The following is a 20,816-nucleotide window of genomic DNA, read 5'->3' on the forward strand; positions in this document are numbered from 1 at the left end:
TTCAAATTGATCAGGGAGACTTTCTGGAGGAGGTGAGATTTATTAGAAGCACGTGCCTCTGTTTTGAATCAGCCAACTAATTGTCTCAGATTTCCTCTCTTGTCCATGAAGAAGCATCGTAGGTGTCAGTGGACCAGAGTTAGGTGTCATGTGGCTGAAAAATCCTGGTGGGGTGCATTTTTAGGGCCCTTAGTAAGCTGTCAGTGGGTGATAGTGTGGCACTTCCCCATAGGGCACAATGCATCCCGTTCCAGGCACTTGGGTCTCCAGGTAGGGAACAGGGCAGGTTCCCGATTCCCCCACCTCCCTCTTTTCCTGGCTAAAACGAGTTTTCCCTTCTCTCTTTTCGTCAGTCCGTAGTGGCATTTCTGAAGGATCCAAAAGGGCCCCCACTGTGGGAAGAAGATCCTGGAGCCAAAGATGTTATCCACATTGATAATGAAAAGGTAATTTTTCCGTATCAGTTCTGATGGGCTCTGGAAGCTTCCCCCCTAACCAGGGTCTCCCAGGAGAGATGCCCAAGGAACTGAGAAGTGGGAGTATTTGGGGGCCTCCAAGGGAGCTGGGCCAGGGCCCTAACATTTGGTTCCCCTTCCCCGCTCTGACGGAACGAACAGGAGGTTACAGGCTGACTGCCTGAGCCCTTCCCCTGTCCTTTGCTGCCTTATATAATGTATTTTAGCGTGTTTAGATTTTCCTTATAGGGATATTGTTTAAATGTTTTCTCCTCATTAGGTTATTCAGTTGTTGGAACTGCCTTTGTGTTTTTCGGGTTTTATTTTAAAGTGGGTTTTGGTTTTTTGTTTTAAGAATAATCTGTGAGGTTTGGGTTGGATTGCCAGAGCCTTGGGTCAGGTCTTCACAATTCTGGGTCACTGTGTTAACTTTGAACAAGTTATTTACTTCAGTTTCTGGATTTGGCTGGTGTGGGGGGCTGGGGTCAGAAGGGTGGTTCTGATGTACGGTCTCCATACAGCCCTGACCCTCCTCCTCTCAAAGCCTGCCCCGCCTGACCTGCACGTGCCTCTTTATCCATGTGTACCTGTGTTTGTGTCACGCACACACGTGTGCCTTACTTGCTTGGCTGTGCCTTTACATTAGGATGGGCAGGAACTTCTTTGTCACATTTCAGATGGCCTGTGAGACAAGCAGTGCTTTTTCGTAGATGGAAGGAGAATGTTCGTTTTTCTCTTGATAACATAAAATGTGCCTTTTATCTTCCTCTGCCTCCCCTTTTCATTTGAAATTATTGACTCTTGATGCTTGTTAGCTCAGAAGAAAATGATGCCATTTATACTTTCTGCAGGAGAGATCATGTGTGATCATCGTGGGCTAACCAAGTGGGCCTTTCAGCTGAGGGGTGATTCGATTTAGGGGGTGGGCATCAATGTTTCTGGGGTAGAAAGTGCCAGTGTCCTCAGCTTGAAGATGAAGCCTTTTCAATAGGCATGTTGGGGGAAAGGAGGAGGGGCAGGTGTCAGGAGGTGGCGGCACCTGTGCCTGTCGCCAAGAAAAGACAAACAGCCTGAACTGATGGTTTCTCCCGGGTAGATTTTGTGGTAATACGTGCTTTCAGCCTCTCTGGAAAGTGGTTGCCTGCCGCCTCACTCCCCCAAAATGTTCATGTCCTGAAACTCCTGAAATTGCTCTTCTGTAACTAGAAATATTAAGCAGAAATATTTTTTCTACACCTGTAGGCAATCCTCTTGTTATACTGTGTGCTGCTGCTTTTCTGCTAATAGAAACCCCGTAAAATAACAAGTTCCAAATTCACGTTTGAATTGCCAATTTCTGTTTGTAAGCTTAGAGTTCCACACTTAATCTGAAGGTAATTAAGCATCTGTGAATGTAATGTGATATTGTTACTGTTCAGGGTGTGAAACCAAATTGCTACAGGCTCAGAAAAACCTTTTCTTCTCAGATCTTGTACCGGTTTTAGCTCCAGGGATTCCAGAAGATCATTTTCAAAGCATCCTCCACCCCTAGTCAGGGTCAAAGATCTTCGTTACTAATTCTGTCTTAAAATGAGTGCCTTAACCCGCTAGTTATGAAAATAAGAGTAAACATTTTCAGAATTTGTTATGCAGTGTTATAAATTCCCACAAAATATTTGTAATCTTTTTTATCTAACTGAAAAATTATAAGTACTATATGTTTATTGTTGAAAATTTAGAAAATTCAGCTTAAGCATAGAAGAAAAGAAAAGAAATCATCCCATCCCTCCCCACTGAGAGATACCCACTGCCAGTATTTTCTGTAGCCTTCCAGGCTTTCTGCTTAATGCACACATAAATACTGTTACTCACAAAAGTGTCATCACATTGTACATGCTGTTTTGTAACTTGCTTTTCACCCTTACTTAATGTAACATGCATATCTTATTGTGATATTAAATATTCCTCTTCATCATTTTTAATAATGCAGTCGTATTCCATTGTGCGGGATGTACCATCATCTATTTACCTAATGCCTTGTTGCTGCCAGAAAGCTGCATTTCGAAATTTCCTCTTATTTCCCTTATTATTCAAGAGAGAAAAACCTCTAATTTTCTTCCATGGAAACTGGTTAGAGGAGCTTATTTGAATCAAAATATGCTCTGTCATGGTGCTACTCCGCAGTCCTTGACAGATTTGCTTTTTCCCAAACATCATTGACTCTGGTTGGGAGAAAAGTCTCCTGCCCTGCTTTACACTGAAGTATCTCCTTTAGCACTGTTGTGACCACTTGTCTTTTTACATTTATTATATTCATTTAACAAATGATTATATTATTGTCTGATAACGAGCCAGGCGCTGTTCTAAGGGTACAAACACAAATGATCCATTTAGCTTGTAGCCTCCTGGGAATGGGGGTGCATCTCATCCTTACGCTCCTGTGAGCACCATGGTCTCCTCGGGCCCTGGATGGTGGCTGTAGGGCTGGGCTGGGGAAGATTCATAGCGGTGGGTTAACCCCGTGTTATGTGATGAGCAGATCTGCACCTGGCCAAGTTGGGCCTCCGTGAATACAACAAGCACCACCACAACAGAGCCACTTCATAGATCGCATAAGAAGAGACAGCCTCATGGGACCCAGTTAGCTCCTTGCCATATTCATTGTTCAGTGGGAGCTGAAAGTAACGCTGGTAACCTGGTACCGACTACTTCATCCCACCAGGTGGCCTTTGGAAAGCCATCTGTCCCCTCGGGCGCTCAGTTTCCCCATCTGTAACATGTGAGGTGGCTAGAATAGATGGTCTCTGAGGGTCTTTCAGCCCCTGACATGCCAGGACTCTGCACTGCACCCCCAGCCCCCAAGTCAGACCATGGGATTTCCAAACCCCCGCCGCACTCCTCCCGCCACTGTGGTTCCCCCGGGAATGTCGTCTCCATTCCTACGTTGTCTGTAACCTGCAGTGTTCTCTGTGCCTCAGGACTTCCGACGGCTCCTGAAGAAGGAAGAGAAGCCGATCTTGATGATGTTTTATGCTTCCTGTGAGTGACTTTCTCCTTTGGGTTCAAGTCAGACATTCAGACTCTGGGTGGGGCCGCTGGGGGCGCAAGGGGGACTGGGAACTAGCCCCGGGCCTCCACTTAGAACGCCCAGTCACGGCGCTCACACCGTCTCCGCCTGCACCTCTTTTCCTTTGTCTTTTCGTCTGGCTCCGCCTCTCCTGCAGTCCACATCCGTTTTTCTCTTGCTGGCTTCCGCATCCTTCTAGCCTCTTCCCCCAGCAGCAGCATGGGCCTCTGCTCCAGGTCCCTCCGCCTTCCCCGCCCTCTGCCTCCTGCGGGCCTGTGGCCCTTTGCTGGCAGCCGTGTGCCCGGTGGAGCCGCACCTCGGCCCTGGCTCGCTCTCCTTGGCGGCGGCGGCTGCTGACCGCCCGGAGCCTGGCCGGCCTCGGGGCGGCTGCATGTCCAGCTCTGGTTCCCGCAGAGCCACCTGGGAGGGCCGAGGGATCAGGACCAGGGAGAAGGGGGCCCACTCTTGGGGCTCAGTCTCTATATGAGGCAAGAGGTCGTGGGAACAGCAGTAGGATCATTGAGATGACGACCAGGAGACGTGGGTTCTGATTCCAGCTGTGCCACCCAGCAGGCTGGGTGACCTTGGTCAAGTCCTTCACTACTCTGTGCCTCAGTTCCCATTTCTGTAAGGGAAGGAAGGGGTTGGATCAGTGCAGGGGCTTTCAAACTTTTTGACTGTATTTGTAGTATTAAACATATTTTACATGGCAGCCCAGTATATAAGTAAGCTGAAAAGTTTCACTAAACTAAACCATACTTACCCTTACTACTTGCCATCCACTCCACCAGATATAGAGCACGTTGATATTTTCTTTTTCATTGTTTTATTTAAACATTAATTGGTTTTTCCTACTACTTCGTAACCCTCTAATAAACGGTCAGTGAATCATGGCCTGTGGGCCGGCTGCCTTTTTTGTAAATTAATTTTTGTCGGAACACAGCCACCTCTGTTCATTTGCATGTTGTCTGTGGCTGCTTTCAAGCTACAACTGTGGAGTAGAGTAGTTGACAGTATGTCCTCAAAGCCACAGATATTCCCCCATCTGGGCCACCTCTGAAGTCTAACTGGTCCCCCCCACAGACTGAAAAACCTCGGATTAGAGCCTGTGTGTGGCCTTAGAGCTCGATCTCTGTGAGCTACATGCGCCTTCAGGAAGCCAAAGGACTAAAGGCCGGAGCGAGGTGGGGGTTGTATGTGATGGGAGGTGGGTGTGCCCAGGCATGTCTGTGGCTCGAGTGGGTATCACAGGCTGTGGCACAGGGTTCTGTTTCCTCTTAAAAGCCTGCCTCCAATCCCCCTTCCTGAGAAGTTCTCCCAGCACAGGTTCCTCCCATCTCCACCCTGCTGACCATGCCTCCCCAGGCTGGATGCCCTTCTGTGGGTTCTGCCTGACTTGGGCCTGTGGCTTGTTCACTATGACAACAGCCTCTCCCCAGCCCATGTTGATTGCTGGGTGCCCCCCACCCAGCCTCCCCCCACCCCTCCCTGCCCCAGGGGTGTGCCTGCCTATGGAAAGAGGCCCTGGAGTCCCACTTCCTATTAGAGCCGGCGCTGCCCAGGCGGTCTGCTCTTTAACCCCGGGTCAGTCTCTCTATTAATATTCACTTGTTGATTTCACCCCTTTTTGTTTCTCCTTGGAGGGATCTTACTACCTGCCCAGCTGTGAATTGCTTCAGGAATGATCCTGCCTGCGTAGTCCCTTGAGGACGGGCCTCCCTTCGTTTATCTTAGAACTCTTCAGGTCTCAACACATTGGTTAAATGAGACTAAAACAGTGATGTCAGTATACAGTACGTGTCACAAGGCAGGGTCATGGTATAACCGTGCAGGTTTCAGCGTAACGACAGTAGGTAATCTCGGGGAGAGGTTCACTAGCAATGTGCACCGAAGTGTGTCTGCCAGTCCCCCTGCCTCACCCCGACTCTCCAGGCTGTCAGGAAGGGCGACCGTCCTCCTCATCACAGCAGGCAGAGCTGCGAGCAGGCTTATTATCTTTGTAGAATAGGAAGCTGAGGCAGAAGAAGCTAGGATCCTGGTAGGTGTCATAGAACAATGAATAGTGGAGAGGGAGGGAGAAAACTCGGGGCTGTTAAGTTTACACTTGTGTGGGATCAGATTGGTTGGCCTCCTGGGTCCCAGGTATCCCCAGATTGTGTTGTTGCTGTTGTTTTTAATGAAACGAGCTTGTGCTTTTATTATACTAGTCCAACCAAGCAGTCATGGCCTCATAATTCAGCTTATTCCTGGGAAACACCAATTCCCTAACTGGGAAGTCTTTTAGGATTCTTTGATCCTAACGGATCAAAGATTGGGATGAAGGAGCCTAAAGGCAGTGGAAGCCTTCAGTTGTGACAAATCTGGGTCCCAAGGACCTACTGATTATTCAGTGAATGTTCGTTGACTGAATTAATGAGAAAATAAAAGGGCTGGTGCTCTAAGTTTTGGGGTTTGAGAGTGATAATTAGTCTTCTCTCTTCCCCTTCCTCCCGAATGAATCAGTTGAAAGATAAACTGAAATAGGGATCACAGTACGAGCTCTATTTTTGGTAAAGCTCAAGTGGCAACTGGCTTGGCCCAGAGCTTCCTGTTACTCTTCCATCTCTTCTTCCCCTCAATAACTTCTTCACCCGGTACTCCACCCATGGGGACAGCTGGCTGACTGACACTTGTTTAGGAGTCACGGGGGATACTGTCGTTGCAGGCTGTAGACCGGCAGAGCTGGGGGAGAGAGGCCACACCTGTGAGGATAGGCAGTAAACTCCTGAGTGTGACCCAGTGGGTGTCCAACTTCCCCCATCTCATCAAGTCACTGACTAAAGGGGGGGGGGTGAAGGGCTTGATGTGTGCCCCCTTCATCCTCTCTCCTGGGGAGTGGAGTGACATCCCCATTCCCGGTGGAAGTGTCACCCCACCGTGGATGGGGAGGCAGGTTCTCAGGCCTTGTGCTGGTAGAGGCCCCCCTGCTGGTGCCTAGTTCTGCCCGCCCTCCCAGGTGTTGGCTCTGCCCTCAGCCTGCAGGGCAGGTGTTGTCTCCATCTTACAGATGGGGAGGCTGAGGCTCAGACCGCTTACGTTGCTAGGCCGGGGTCACACAGGCAGCAGTGGTCAAGGGGTGATGCACACCTGGGTCTCATTCTCCCCAGAGCTGAGCTCCCTCCTCTGCTGCTGCCGTGCGGCATCCCATCCCTACCACGTGGCATCCACCTGGTGGAGCTTGGGCACCCCAGGGAGTTGGCATTGCTGTCTCTGTTTCCATTCTTCTCTCCGAATCCCCACAGAGGGAACAAGGCCCCCTGACAAGTGTCATATTCCTCCCTTCCAGTGCCTGTGGGGACCATGCTGTGGTGGCAGCTGCTGGGGAGAGGTGCTTCTTGTCTTCTGAGGGCAGATGCTATGGGATTGCGCTGCAGGCTGACCTCACAGCAGCTCCTGTGTCTCCTTGAGTCTGAGCCTGAACTAACAGCATGTACTTAAGCCCAGGCGTAATGCGCTGATGTGTGTGTCTGTGTCCATCTGTTTGCCAGGCAGGAACGTCAAGGAGGGGGCTGTGGGCATTTTGAGAGTTCTATGTCAAAATATCCTGCAATGCATCTTGTCTAGTAGACTTGGTGCTGGGGAGGTTCAGGTGGTCTCCGGGGAGTTTTGACCTGCTCACTGTTCTCCAGTGTCTGTATCTGGCCCAGTGGCTGAGAGCAGCTCTCTACCTGCGTTACTCTGCCCACAGCCTGCCAAGGCATTAGCTAAATGTGGGTTAGAGCTTGTTAGTCTGCTGCTGCGTGGCCCTGTCCCCACTGTGCCGTGTCGAGATGACATCCAGACTGACGTGGGTTCCAGGCAGCTTTGGTGTCTGTGGCCTTCAGAAGCATGTCAGAGCCTGTTTTGCAGCAGAGCGGCTGTCAGAAAGAGTAACAGCCTTGTGTGTCAGAATTCTTCCTGTCTGAGGAAACTGGGGCTCGTGTCCTGCGGTGTCAGTGCCCATGTGTGGCTTGTTCTGGTTGAAGGGAAGGGGTGGGTTTAAATCAGAGTCTCTCTGAAGTAGGAGTGGGTGTTTGAGGCCTGGCTGTCTTGGCCCTGAGCCCCCCAAATTTGGAGGTTTCACCACCCAGGAGAGGAGTGTGACCGTGGTGGACCAGAGAGGGTTGAGTCAAAGACATCACAGAGTTCCCCAGTGTCAGTGCTGGAAGGGGCCTGAGGCCATCTGGTCCAACACCCCTCATTTGCCGGAAGGGGCAGCAGCCCAAAGAGGTGACCTGTCGGGGCCCTCCAGCAGGTCGAAGGAAGATGAGAACTTGAGTGTCTGATTCTGGCCAGCGCTCGGCTGCCTCTAGCCGTGGTGTGATTCATTGTTAATGAAGGAAAAGAGGCAGAAAATCCTCAAAGCCATTGTATGTATGGTTGCACATTTTTCCTCCTAATAGCATTTGATTCAGGTTCATCTGCAGCCCCTGGCTGGGCAGCGAGGGGAGGCTTTTAGTTGCGCACAAGGTGGGTGCTTTCCTGGCACCTGCTCCGGCTCCCTGAATTCCTGTTGAACTCATCCTCAGCTCTAAATTATTCAGTGCTTTGCCCTCCCCCAGCTGCGTCACGTTTGCTTGTCAGTCCCGCGTTTATTGAGTGACTGCTGGGCTGGGGTTTGTCAGCTCTTGGGGGTCTGGGGCCTCTGCCTCTGTCCCCATGTGCTCCCAGAGCCTGGGGCAGTCCTGGCTTCTGGAGGTGGGATAAATGCTTGTTGGTGGAGGTTGGCCTGAGGGGAGAGAGGGCGGAGCATGGGGCCAGTTGTAACCGTTTGGTTTTTCTCCTGCCGGTGACTAGGGTGCAGCGTGTGCAAGAGGATAATGCCGCATTTCCAGAAGGCTGCGACCCAGCTGCGGGGCCTGTTCGTAAGTGAGGCGCCATGGGCCAGGCGGGGCTGCCTGCCAGCTCCCTACTTCTCCCTCTCTCCCTGGGAGATGGCGGAGGACGGGTGCAGGAAGAGGGGAGAGGGCAGGTTTTGAATCACGGGAAGGACTTATTCTATTACTGCTGCCCCTGCTGCCCCAGGCATGTGGTTCAGAGACCTGTCCTCAGTGGATGCTGAGAACTGGCCAGAATTGCTGGGACCAGGAGAATTTGGCGCCTGTCAAAGACCAGTAATGAAATAACCAGGAAACCAGCAAGGCACGTTCGGTGTCGCCGAGAGGCCAGGGGCCAACAGCAGACTGTCAGGGGCCTAGAATGACGGGGGCTGGGCTCCAAAGCAGGCCGAGGCTCCCTCGGTGCCCGGGGAGCCCAGTGGCAAAGAAAGGGGGGCACGGTGACACCAAGGTGGGCCCAAAGCACAAGAGGGTCCATGAGGCAGCCTCCTGCCCGGGCTTGCAGGGCTCTGTGGTTCCTGTGAGGCAGGAAGAACGTTGGAACCACAGCGGGGAGAGGCGGTGGGGAGCTGGAAACCTGGGCCCACGGGTTCTCGGAAGGAGAGTGTGCCGGGGAGCAGGCGGGAGACAGGGTTGTCTCAGGGATGCCCACCTTTAGCAGACAGGAGGGGAAGGGGAGCCACTGAGGAAACGGGCCTTCAGAGAAGTAGGAGCAACCAGGATGGTCAGTGAGGGAGGAGGGGAGGCCGGGGCAGTCAGACCTCACCCAGGGCTGAGCCTCAGTCGCTGACGGGCCTGGTCGTGTCTGTGTGTCCTTCGCCTTGCCAGGCTTGTCTCTTCTGTGCCATAGGTCTGTCCATTTTTGCACTTACCCCGAGCCACAGAGGTTTGGGGGTTTTTGTTTCGTTAGTTTTGGGTGTTTGTTCTTTTTTTTTCTTCTTGGTGGCAACAGAAAAATAACTGCTAGCTCCTCTGAGAGCATGGCGAAATCCATATTCCGTTCGTGAAAAGTCATCAGGTGCCATCTCAGTGGGGTGGGCCAGAGCCCCACCAAGGGAGTCCTGAGATCTTAAAACTGCACCGTGATCTTTATGGACCAAACTAAGTTGCTGATTAGTTCAGAGTCAATTAAAAAAGGTTTAAAGGGCAGCCCCTGAGCACGGTGACAGCCCTGCTAGCTGGCCCCAGGACTGGGTTGCAAAGAACCAGGTGCTTTCTCTTTTGACCTCATTTCTGGAAAGACACCAGTGTCCTGCTTGTTTCTCACTAATAAACTTTTAGCAACTTGCCTGGAGACATCTGGCCCTGGGGCACACATATATCAGTCTGGGGAAGTTTCACTTCACATTTTGGGGCCTCAATAGATACCATATTTTAAGATTATTTCGCCTGGAGAAGAGACTTAATTACCCACAGAGTTCTTTCTGCTGCACCTGTATACACTTAGACAACCGTTCAGCTCAGCCTCCGAACTCTGTAGTGCAGTGGAGGGTAAAGAACTCCAGCCCCATTCAGATGACAGATAAGCTGGCCAGCTCCGTCAAAGCAGGTGAGGTCTTGGTGCCAGTCTCGTGCACTTTCTGGAAGATTCTCAGCCAATGCTGCCTCTCCCTGCTGAACTCAGCATTCCTCCAGGCCCCTCCTGTGCTCCCCCAGAGCCTGTCCCTGCCTTGCATGGTCGTGTCTGCTCATCTTTGCTTCTGTTCCGGATCGCTTTACCCACCAGTTGATACTAATTATAATAAGGTTTTCTCACTGAGATGTGAGTTCTCGAGCGTTTCTTCAGCACAGAGCACAGGCCAAGCTCAGAGTAGGTGCTCAACACATGCTGATGAGTGAATGAATGAGCATGTGGCTTACTGGGTACATTTTATTTTAAGCTCTATATTTACATTAAAAGCGATATTCTCCTTTTAGAAAGGAATTCAGAGCATCAGTTCCTAAGGACAGAGGCAAAGTGGGAAGGATGTTTGTGGGACAAGGGCCCTGGGTTCTTTTCTGGCCCTGGGTTCACAATAGGTTCACTTGCAAGGTTAGCCCTGAAGATTACTTGTTAAGGGTACCTGCTTCCAAAAATGGAAAAAAAAAAAACCACCCAGTACCTGCTTCTCCTGCTTGGGCCCAGGTCAAGAAATAGAAAAAGGTGACCCTCCAAGTTCCCTAGACAACGTTATGGAAAAGTCAGTGGGATTGTTCAGGTACCCAATGAGGCTGGCCGATTCAAGCCCAGCTTTGGCCAGGTGTCAGTTACCTCTGTGTTACGTGAACTCATCCATTACTTTGCTTCTGTATTTTCTTGCTTGGGGTTTGTTTTGTTCTGCTTTCCCCTTAGTTTCTTAGGAAAGCACCTTTTGAAAAGTTCTCACCCTTTCCCAGCTCCATAAAGGAGGAAGGGTCTGAGCCACCGGGGCCATCACCTACTTCAGGAGGCCTCTAGAGGCCAGGGCTCATGGGGTGGCTCCCCAGGAACGGGGCAGCCAGAGGTGTGGATTCCTTTTTGTCCTTGCGCACGGGGCAGAGATGGGCTACTGGTCCCCTGAAATCAAAAGCTTGCTCCTCACCGCACTGCTGAAATCCAGCTGGGTCAGCACCTCCTGTTTCCTCTTCACCTCTGTCATCTTTGGGCCCTTTTTGGCTGGCCGTGTCTGTGGCAGGGGTTAGAAACCTTCCTCCTCTACAGATTTCTTGGGAGGTGTCCAACCTAATGATGTCATTAAGTTGGGAGCGAGGCTGGGTCAGGGATGCACAGCCTTTGCCATTTTCCAGACTCAGATCTGCCTCTTGTTTTTTGCTGTCGCTGACGTCTGGTGAGTCATCGGCACCTGTCCCACCTACTCCTACTAATGGACATCGTCATCAGCAGCCGCTCCTCGTCTCAGAGCAGAGCCCATCCTCGTCTGTCTCCTCTTCCCAGCCTTGCCAGTTATTGATGTTCACACTGAGTCTTTTGTTAACCTTGGCCGTGATGGGCCATCTGGGTGTAAACAGTGAAATGTGTCGGTCTTGGTGACAGATGTGTGCAGATCAGACTGTGGTGCTGGCTGTTGCTAACCACTGGGAGATCTTGGGCAAGTTGCTTTGGAGCCTTCACTTCCCCCATCCTTAAAATGGGGATGATAACACCAACCCTGCCCATCTCCCTGGGCTGTTGGGTGCGCGAATGGGCTGGTGCGTGGAGACAGCTCTATAGCCTGCAGACGCTTCACAGGTACAGGTGACTGACACCTCCACGCGGCTCCCACTGCCCTGTGCTTACTGTTCCTTCCACTCACTGAACGGGGTGCTGCCAAGGGTCTGCTTTGCACCCTCCTTCCTTTATTATTAACACATTGGAACAAGGGCCTGGCCCTGTACTCTCCTTGTCTCCTATGGACTGTCCCTCAGTGATTTTTATCTACATCTATAGCTCAACACAATGTAGCTCTGTGGAGCCTGAGTCTCTAAGCTCCAGTACCACATGGCAGACTGCTTGCTTCCCGTCTTGGGCTGCATTCTTCTCCCTGCATCCCAGATGCAGGGTGTCTAAAATGAAATTCAGTGTCGTTCCATCGGGCAGTGGCCAGCTTTCCTTCCCGACTCCTCCTGAGCACCGCAGGCTCCTCTGCAGTGTGCCTTTTTGCCGGGCCATTGTCATCCATCTGTCCCCCTCACGTCCTCCATCCTCTCCCTGCCCACCAGCCCGGGTCAGACCCTGGTTAGACCATACAGGGTGGTTACCAGAGACTGCTGACTTGTCTCCCCGACCTGTGACTTTCCCCTTACAACCCCTGATAGCTCTCCGGCACCTCCTGAATAAAGTCCTGGTTTCTTAGACCTTAAAGCCTGGTCCACAGCGGCCTCGGTGAACTCGCCCAGCCTTCTCCCCCTACTCCCTTCTGTGTGTCCTACAGTTAAACCAGCATGGTCTCGGTTCGTGAGCCACGTCTTGTTTTGTCTTGTCTCCGTTTTCTCTTCCTGGAATGTCTGTGGAAATCTTACCCTCCTTGACCACTAGCTCACATGCTCCTGCTTTGTGGAGTTTCCTTGATGGTTCCTGTCACAGCATGGGCTGGACACGAGGAAGATCATGTTATGTCAGCCGACTGGCCCCAGGCGCACATGCCTCGGTGTCAGGCACGGTGACCCTAACTTCTCCTTAGGTTGAGACCAGTTTTGCCTCATTTGGATTCACAGACTCCAAAAAGTGTTTGTAAGTAGTCGTTCAAAAACCAGTTATCTCATTCACTAATAAATGACCGCAAAGTAGTCAGAAGTGCTACAGAAACTCAGAGAATTAAGAGTTCATCACAAGCAAAGGTGGTTTAGAAAGGCCACCTAGGGGAGTGGGATGTGATTTGCCTTCAAAGATGGATGAGTCTTCGGTGGTAGCCGAGAGAGGGGGAGCGGGCCACATGGGCAAAGGGGGTAGAATACTCGAAGTCAGGGCCAGGAGAATACGGCATGGGTTCTGGGAGTGTGAGCGCATCTGCAGAGCTTCTTAGGGGTATCAGTGAAGACGGCTAACAGGTTTTGAGTGTTGTAGATACTTGTACCATCTCATTTAGGCTTCACTGCAACCAGAGGAGGGGGCTGCAGATGAGGAGGCTGAGGCACACAGGTAACCGTGACTTGCTCAAGGAAAACATCTACTGAGAGAGGAGTTAGGATTTAGACCCAGCATCCTAAGCCCTGAGCCCAGGCTCCTAGCCACTGTGGTATATTCCCATCTGCAAGGGGCCCCAGACGGCAAACAGTCCAACTTCCTCTCTGTGCAGAAATCTCAGACTGTCTCATTCCTGGGAGAATTAAAAACCTAGACCCTAGCAGGTGCACAATTAAGGCTTTTGTAGGAAAGAAGAATTAAAAAACGAGACAGGGACCATGTGGTCTTTGAGTGTGGAGTTAGACTTTAGCCTGCATTCAGTGGAATTGAAAGGTTTTGCACCGGGAAGTGATGTAATGAAAAAGGAGGATGTGGAAGATTAACCTCGTGGTGAATGTGCACTGACACTGGGGAGACCAATTAGACATTAAAAAAGAACTCTAAAGTAGACAATTATTACTGGAACAGGCTGCTGAATCAGTCTGGGGAAGTGAGCAGACGGGCTCTTAGAGTGTTCCAGGGCTTCTAGTAAGTTCTGTCTCAGGCTTATTTTCCCTGTATTCCTTGTAGCATTCCACAAGGGGGTGGGAGGAAAAAAAAAACAGATTTAGCAAGCATTTATTGTGTGTCTGCTGTATGCCAGGCACTGTGCTAGGTACTTAAAATGGTTCATAAGATACGTTTAGATGCCTGTAGGGATGGAGCTGCCAGAGGCACAGGCAGCTACCATTACCCAGGATTTGGTAGGAAATAAAGAACTTGAGCACCCGTTTTGTGCTAAAACCTCTGACTTGGGTCATCCCATTCAGTTCTCTCAAGAGCCCTGTGATAGGGCTCACCCACATCTTCCAAACAGGGAACCTCGGGGAGGGTGAGTGACTTGTCCAAGGTCACGCGACTGCCAAGTGGAAAGAGTCCTCTGAATCAAGTTCATTGTCCACTGAGACTGCTCTTTCCCGTTTTCTCTCCCTATGCCTCCTTACATATTATTCAGCAAAATTCCGCTTCCTGGTTTCTTCTTTCTGCTTCTGTAACTGCTGCTGACTTTTTTGAACTTCCTCTGCCTGCCCCTCTATGCCACCCGGCGTTGTGGAACAGCCCTCTTACATCTGGCCACACTGTGTTCTCTCATGAGAACAGATTCAAAGTCCTTTTTCCGGGCACCTGATCCTGCCATATAGAAAAAAGTTCCTGCTTCAGGAAAGGAGTTCTAGGGGACTCATTCTGGGTTGTTCTCAGTACATAGGCTTGTCATCAGTAATACAAGCTACTACAGTTTTCCTTTCCCATTCAGGGGTGTTGGATATGTGGACCCCTGCCACCAGAACATGTTCAGACTTCAGAGATGATGCTCAAATGATGCTGTAGGTGATGGTCACCCACAGGAGGCCTAACAGGGTTTGGAGGGAGGAGAGTTAGGCAGGTGGATGGTCATGAGAACCATGCAACCTCCTTGGCCACATTAACTGTGAGATCTGAGAATGTTGCACATGAAGCCGGGGCGGACAGACTGAGGTATCCAGGAAGGTGTCCAAGGGTGCCTTAGAGTGGCAGAGTGGCTCAGTGGTGATTCCATAACTTGGGAGAAGAGTACAACCTTAGTTGACATGGGCAGAGAAAAGGCATAATAGGTACTTGGGTGGCAGTGAACCCACTCTAGGACCTGGTTGACCTTGGTAACAAGGCCAGGTTTCTTCTTCAACCCTCAGAACTTTGTTTTGCTCTGGGATGGTTTTTCCCACAGGGCAGGCAGGAGGGAATGCCTGTATGGGGGGCAGTCCTTGGGCCCAGATGACTGCTTCTTCCAGAGCACTTGGGCATCGTTCCGAGCTGGCTTGGCTATCCTTGATCCCCCGCTGCCCTGGGCTGTGCGTCAGACTGTGAGGCTTCGTCCCCATCGTCTGTTTCTGGTGGGACAGCTGGGCAGGCATGGACAAGGTGAGGGCGTCTGTGGGCGGAGAGTGGACAGGTCTGTTCTCCCTTTGCTCCCAGGTGCTGGCCGGGATGAATGTCTACTCCTCGGAATTTGAAAACATCAAGGAGGAGTACAGTGTGCGCGGCTACCCCACCATCTGCTATTTCGAGTAAGTCCCCTGCTTCTCTGCTGACGCCCGCTCCCCTCCATGATGGCGTTTGCCTCCCTGGCTGAGCCCACAGTGTCTCCTCATGTTTCACAGGAAAGGACGGTTTCTGTTCCAGTACGACAGCTATGGGTCCACAGCTGAGGACATTGTGGAGTGGCTGAAGAAGTAAGTTGGCGTATGCCTTGGTGGGGCGGGGGAGGGGCATCTGCCAGGCCCCAGGGTGTCCCTGGGCACAGGGCTCCGTCTGGTGGTTGGGAAGAGAATGAGGAAAGAAAGGACCATTTTGTGCTGCCCACGCAACTGTCTGTGGGCTGCATCTAGGTGAGGGTGGGGATCTGTGCGTGCAGAATGTGCGAGTCGGGAGGATTTCATGTGACTGGCCGTGACGACTGCATTTCAGATAGGTTTTTTCCCCTTAGTCTACCTGATGGCTAGAAGTATTTCTCACCCAGGACGGCAGGTTTGAGAGAGGTTCCGCTGCACGTCTCTCTGAAAATAGAGTTGTCAGTCAGACGCTCATTTCAAACACAACACTTTGTATTATGTGCCGTGAAGCTAAGAAGTGTCCTCGTGCCTTAGATTTGCAGACTGCTTTGCCGTTCACCGTGCAGCCCCGCGGAGCTGCTTCGTAGCAACCTGTGGTCCTGTTTATAATGTGGTTAGATCCTTATAACCCAAACCGCCCGTGCACCTGGAGTCCCCCGCCCCCCATGCTAGGTGTGTGACTTTTGCGTGACGCTTGGACCCTGACTGGTGTGTTGGATGGGGAGTCTGTCTCCCCAACACCTTCTCCGTGGCCGGAGCTCTCCTGAAGCCCATGCCGGAGCACTCACCTGCTCTGGGCTCTGCCTGTCACCGGCCTGGCACTTGTCACCGCCAGTGTGTGTTTATTTGTGCACAGTGCTTAGAATAAGAACAGCATTCGGGAGCATTTTGGGAGCTCCACTTGTGGCTGACCCTGTTCTAAGCACCTTATGTCTCATGGAATCCTCAGGACAGCCCCATAAGGAAGATATTATTATGACCCTTATTTCCTGAATGAGGTAACTAAGCAGAGTGATGGAGTAGCTCGTCCAGGCTCCTGCAGCTGCCAAGCAGAAGGGCTGGGGTCGGCCCCCGGCAGCAGCTCCCCCGCGTTCTGGCCGGAGCCTCTGCCCTTTGCCCAGCTGCCAGCACAGTGGCTGTTTATTGACATCGTTACCACAGGGGCACGGGGTTAAAGGATTAGTTATCCAAAGCAGTGAGGTTGAAAATGTGTATTTTCAGAATGGGAAAGGAAGATAAATTTTGTACTAAAAAAAAAAAAAAATACCCCAAAACCCACAACAAACTGTTTGATTCTGAAGGTTGAAACTCTCAATCTTCTGTTTCGGGGGCCCAGGAGATAAAACACCATGGCAGAACCATGTTTGCATGGTTTCCTTTATTTCTTGGAAGCATTTTCACATCTCTGTCTCCATCTATTACCTCATTTCCAGCCCTTGCCCAGGAAGGCAGCTCCCCATTATCCTGTGTCTTAACCTGGGCCTTCGCACCCCCGTTTTCATTTTACACTTGATAATAAGCATGTCCTCTCCTCCTGCCAGACATATCTCGCTCTGCTTTGGGAGAAGGTTTCAACAAATGGCAGTCTCATTTGTCACCAGAGCATAAAATCTGCTTTCCTCCCCCTTCTCTAACCTTTTCTGGCTTCAAAATACACTCGTATCTTCTTGGAAGGATAAGGTTTATTATTTTTTTTAGAAAGTGTTCAGAATTGCTTGCCAGCCCTGGACCAGGGGAGCACGTCAGTGGCTTTTCTGAGACGGGGCATTATCTCCCCGGTGGACTCCGCCACTCCGTCCCCCACCCCACCCAGGCCCACCGCAGCTCCTCCACCAGACCCTGTCCCGGGCCCCACTCCTACCCCCAGGGCTGCCTCCTGATCCCTGTCCTGGGCTGGCCCTCCCCACTTCCCACCTCCGCCTTCCCCTCCTTACCCCCATGGACAGGAGGCCTTGTTAGCAGCTTTTGGTTCACCCTTGGTCTCCAGTCTCCAGGCGGCTGAGGTTGGTGGGGTAACTCCGGGGAAGGGAAGACAGCATCCGGGTCCCCCTGGGTAGCACCTCCGGAGCTGCCCAACCACCTGTGGTCCCTGTGCTGGAGGTGCACACATGGGGGCAGCTCCTCCAAAGGCATGACCATAGCCCACTCCCCCAGCACAGTCGGGGTCAGGGAGGACCCCCAGTGAGCTGCCTCATCTCATGCCTCAGCAAGATCTAGCAATGTCACTGTGCTGCCAGCTAGCTTCATTTTTTAAAAAGTCTTTTCTGATTTTAAGGCTATCAGTGAGCTATATCATTATTGAAAAACATAAATATTTTAACAAGGGGAAAAGTAGCCCCCTTACTCCACTACCCAAGGATAATGTGTGGTGATATTTGGTAAATTTCCTTCTAGATTCCCCCCAACATATAGCCAGCTGTGTGCGTGCGTACGTGCGTGCGTGTGTGTGTGTGTGTTTTCCTGGTGCCAGGTGTTTTAAGTCTTCACCAGGTTTCCACCAAATCCTGGTGGCTGGGTAGCAATGATCCTGCCTTTCCTGCTGCCCTGCACTTCTTCCTTGGGCCTCTCCATTGGCTGCTCGTGGCTTATGGTCACCAAATGTAGAAGGATGAGGGTGGATCCAGCCTTGCTAATTCTCTAGATCAGGGGTCCCCAACCCCCGGGCCGTGGATCGGTAGTGGTCCACGGCCTGTTAGGAACCGGGCCGCACAGCAGGAGGTGAGCGGCGGGCCAGCGAGCGAAGCTTCATCTGCGGCTCCCCATCGCTTGTGTTACTGCCTGAACCATCCCCCACCCCCACCCCACCCCCATCGTGGAAAAATTGTCTTCCACAAAACCGCTCCCTGGTGCCAAAAAGGTTGGGGCCGCTGCTCTAGATGACTTTCAGAAGCCCAGGAGAGAAGAGCCAAGTCCTGCCGTCTGACATGTGACTGGCGAGTGGGCCAGGCAGGGCATCCCTGGTGTCGGAGTGCCCCAGGGCTCTGGGGTAGATGCGACGATCCTGGCAGTGTGCCCCTTTGTGCTTCTGGCAGCTGCGTTTCTTATTCCACTCTCTGCAGATTTCTTGCTACTCAGCTGGGCTTGGCAGGTAGAGGGTGCAGAAGTGGCGATCCATTTTGACCTAGCTACCCATATGTACCTGTGTATTTTTATACTAACCAGAAGTGGACTGAAAACAAACACAAAGCATTCTTGACTTGTCATGTTTTGAGTTGCATCTTCTTATCAATGGCATGTGCACCTGCCTCAGGCAAGGACGTGCTTTGTGTGAACTTCCCAGTCCTGGAGAACCTGCGGAAGTCAGAGTTGCAGGATTGGAAGGGAATGTGAAAGTCAGCGAATCTGCCCCCGGCAATTCCCTTTCCGTGTCGTGTTACCTCTAGGACAGATGTAGTTACTCCATCCCGCTTAAACACCTCAGAGGACAGGGCCTCGACTCATTTTGAGGGTGTCCACTCATGTTTGAATGATTCTTATTGAGGTTATGAATGATATCTAGGAACATTTGGGTAGTACTTTGTACATTCACGTCCATTATCTGTCTAGATGTACCTGCAAGGCAGATGAAGAAGGGCCTACAAATATACTGCCCTGTAGATGTTTTAAGTCAGGCTGGTTGCCTAAGCCCCTAGAGCTGGAAGGTGGAGGAAACAGGACTCAAAGCCAGGTCTTCTGACTCCCAGACCGGCTCTTTCTCTCTTATCTGTTGTAGATAGAACATTCTTAGTTCTGCTGAGCTAAAGTTTCTTTCTCTGGAGCTTCCACTTGGTGTTGGTTCTCCTTTATGGAGCCATAGAAAATAAATCTTCGTTTCTCTTCCCAGTGCAGTCTGAAATGTTTGAAGACAACTGTTGTGTTCCCCATGTCTCCTCTTCTCCTGGTTAGACACCTCCAGTTCCTTCAACTTTTCTTCTCTCATTCCATTGTTGATTCAAAAAGAGTTTATTTGGTATCTGCTTTGTGTTAGGCGTAGGAGGTAGACAGATAATCTAGAGGGAGCCCCATTCTTTAAGGAGAGAGACAGTGAAAAGCATAGTTCATAGTGCCTCTTACTGCTGTGCCCAGCTCTGCAGTCCTCTCCAGAAAGCAAACTTCCTGCTGTCCACCGAGTGGGAGAGGGGCACCCCCCTGGCTGCTGGGGAGATGGACAGGATCTGAGGGCCTCCCATTCAGCCCCAGGCCACAGCCCTGCTTTAAGGGGGTCCTCCTGGTCCTTCGGAGCCTTTGCATATTAGGGTGGTTCTTGGGCCCCTGCCCCCTCTGAGCACCCAGCACCTCAAGTTTCCACCCTCTAAGAAAGGCAGAAGTTTTTTGCTAAGTCGGTTTTCTAGCTTCTAAATTTGCACTGACCTCTTTTTCTCTCTTTGCTGCTGTCTTCCTGTTCTTTTTGCTCTTGTGGGTTCATACTTTTTTTTTTTTAAACTCTTGTACTGTTACTTTAGTGGTTTTGGAGTATGTCCTCCATGTTTAACTAGAAATTTCTCAGGCACTTTCATATGCTTGTACTGCTGAGGCATGGCTTCTCCATTCTGTGTGTATAATCTTGCTGGATTTTTAAAAATTATTTTAACTTTAGAATAGATTCCTTTCACATAATTAAAATAATTTTTTAAAAGATACTTAAAAATTATACATTGAAGTTTTCCTTTTATCTGGTTCCTCCATCCTGTCCTCCCTCCTACCCCTTAGAGGTAACAACTTTAATTAGTCCTTATGCAGATAACACGCAAACATGAATAAGTATTTTTTATCTCTCTCTATTTTATGCAGAAGTTAGCACATTATGGCCTGTTGTGTATATCCCAGCAGTCTACCCACATCAGAGTGTAGGGGAGCTTCTTTGTCCTCCTTCACCACGCTCAGCCCTCCATCGTGCAGAAGGCCTGCAGTTTACCTACCAAGGGACACTGGGTTCTTCTAGTCTTTGCTATGACAAATCATCTACAATGAATACCTTGGAATGTACGTAATTTTGCATGTGTCCAGGTGTATTGGAAAGATAGATTCCCTGAAGTGGAGTTGGTGATGTTTTCAGGGATTGGTGTTTTGAGCCCAGGTTTTGGAACCTAGGTTTCTTGGTGTTGGTCTGGGACTGTTGTCTGGCTGGTGACTCATTCTGAAGCTTCATTTTGCCATCAGCGCTGCCTGACATTGGATGTGCACGGGCTCAGAGTGGTTTGCCCTCTCCCTGCCACTTCCCATTGCTTCACACCAGGGTGGCTGAAGCCACCGGTGGGGCCTCGTCCAAAGCACCAGAGAGGGCTTCTGAAGGTGCCGTCAGACCCAGGCTCTGCCGTAGGGTGGGGCTGGCAGGTTCCACTGTGTCAGCTGCGTGGGAGGGCTGCAGATTCCATTGCGTGGGCAACATTGGTCTCATGAATTCTCAGCCCTGGCTGCTGGAACTTTACACTTTTTTTTTTTTTTTTGGTAAGCTCTCAGAGGCAGGAAGCAATGGTTGTCTTTTCACATCTGTCATCCTAAAGCGTTTTCTCAAAGTAGCGATTAAGGTGCTCTGGCAAAGGTGTTCATAAAGCATCAGGGAGTTTGTGTCACGAGCAGCCTCATCCTCAACTCTGGAGCAAGAGAGGGCGGTTGTGAGCCTCCCCCGTCACAACAGCTGGTGACAGAGATGTCAGCACATGGCTGTCCCAGGTGGAGGCAGGCTCCAGGGAGGCTACGCACCAGCCCGAGGTTTTGCAGCTCATGGTGGCAGAGCGTGGATTTGGACTGACTTCTGAGCCTGGCCCT

At 51.0% G+C, this 20,816-nt stretch overlaps 1 protein-coding gene across 1 annotated transcript in view; it reads left to right on the forward strand.

Annotated features, from left to right (window-relative positions):
* PDIA5 (protein disulfide isomerase family A member 5) overlaps positions 1–20,816 on the forward strand; it is a 92,232-nt gene that overhangs the window by 37,811 nt on the left and 33,605 nt on the right. The window contains exons 6-10 of the mRNA XM_030858388.2: positions 354–446; positions 3,413–3,473; positions 8,317–8,384; positions 14,932–15,023; positions 15,117–15,188. Coding sequence (XP_030714248.2) covers positions 354–446; positions 3,413–3,473; positions 8,317–8,384; positions 14,932–15,023; positions 15,117–15,188 — 386 coding nt within the window. The remainder of the gene's footprint in view (positions 1–353; positions 447–3,412; positions 3,474–8,316; positions 8,385–14,931; positions 15,024–15,116; positions 15,189–20,816) is intronic.

This window comes from Globicephala melas, chromosome 4, assembly GCF_963455315.2.
Source record: "Globicephala melas chromosome 4, mGloMel1.2, whole genome shotgun sequence".
Lineage (NCBI taxonomy): Eukaryota > Metazoa > Chordata > Mammalia > Artiodactyla > Delphinidae > Globicephala > Globicephala melas.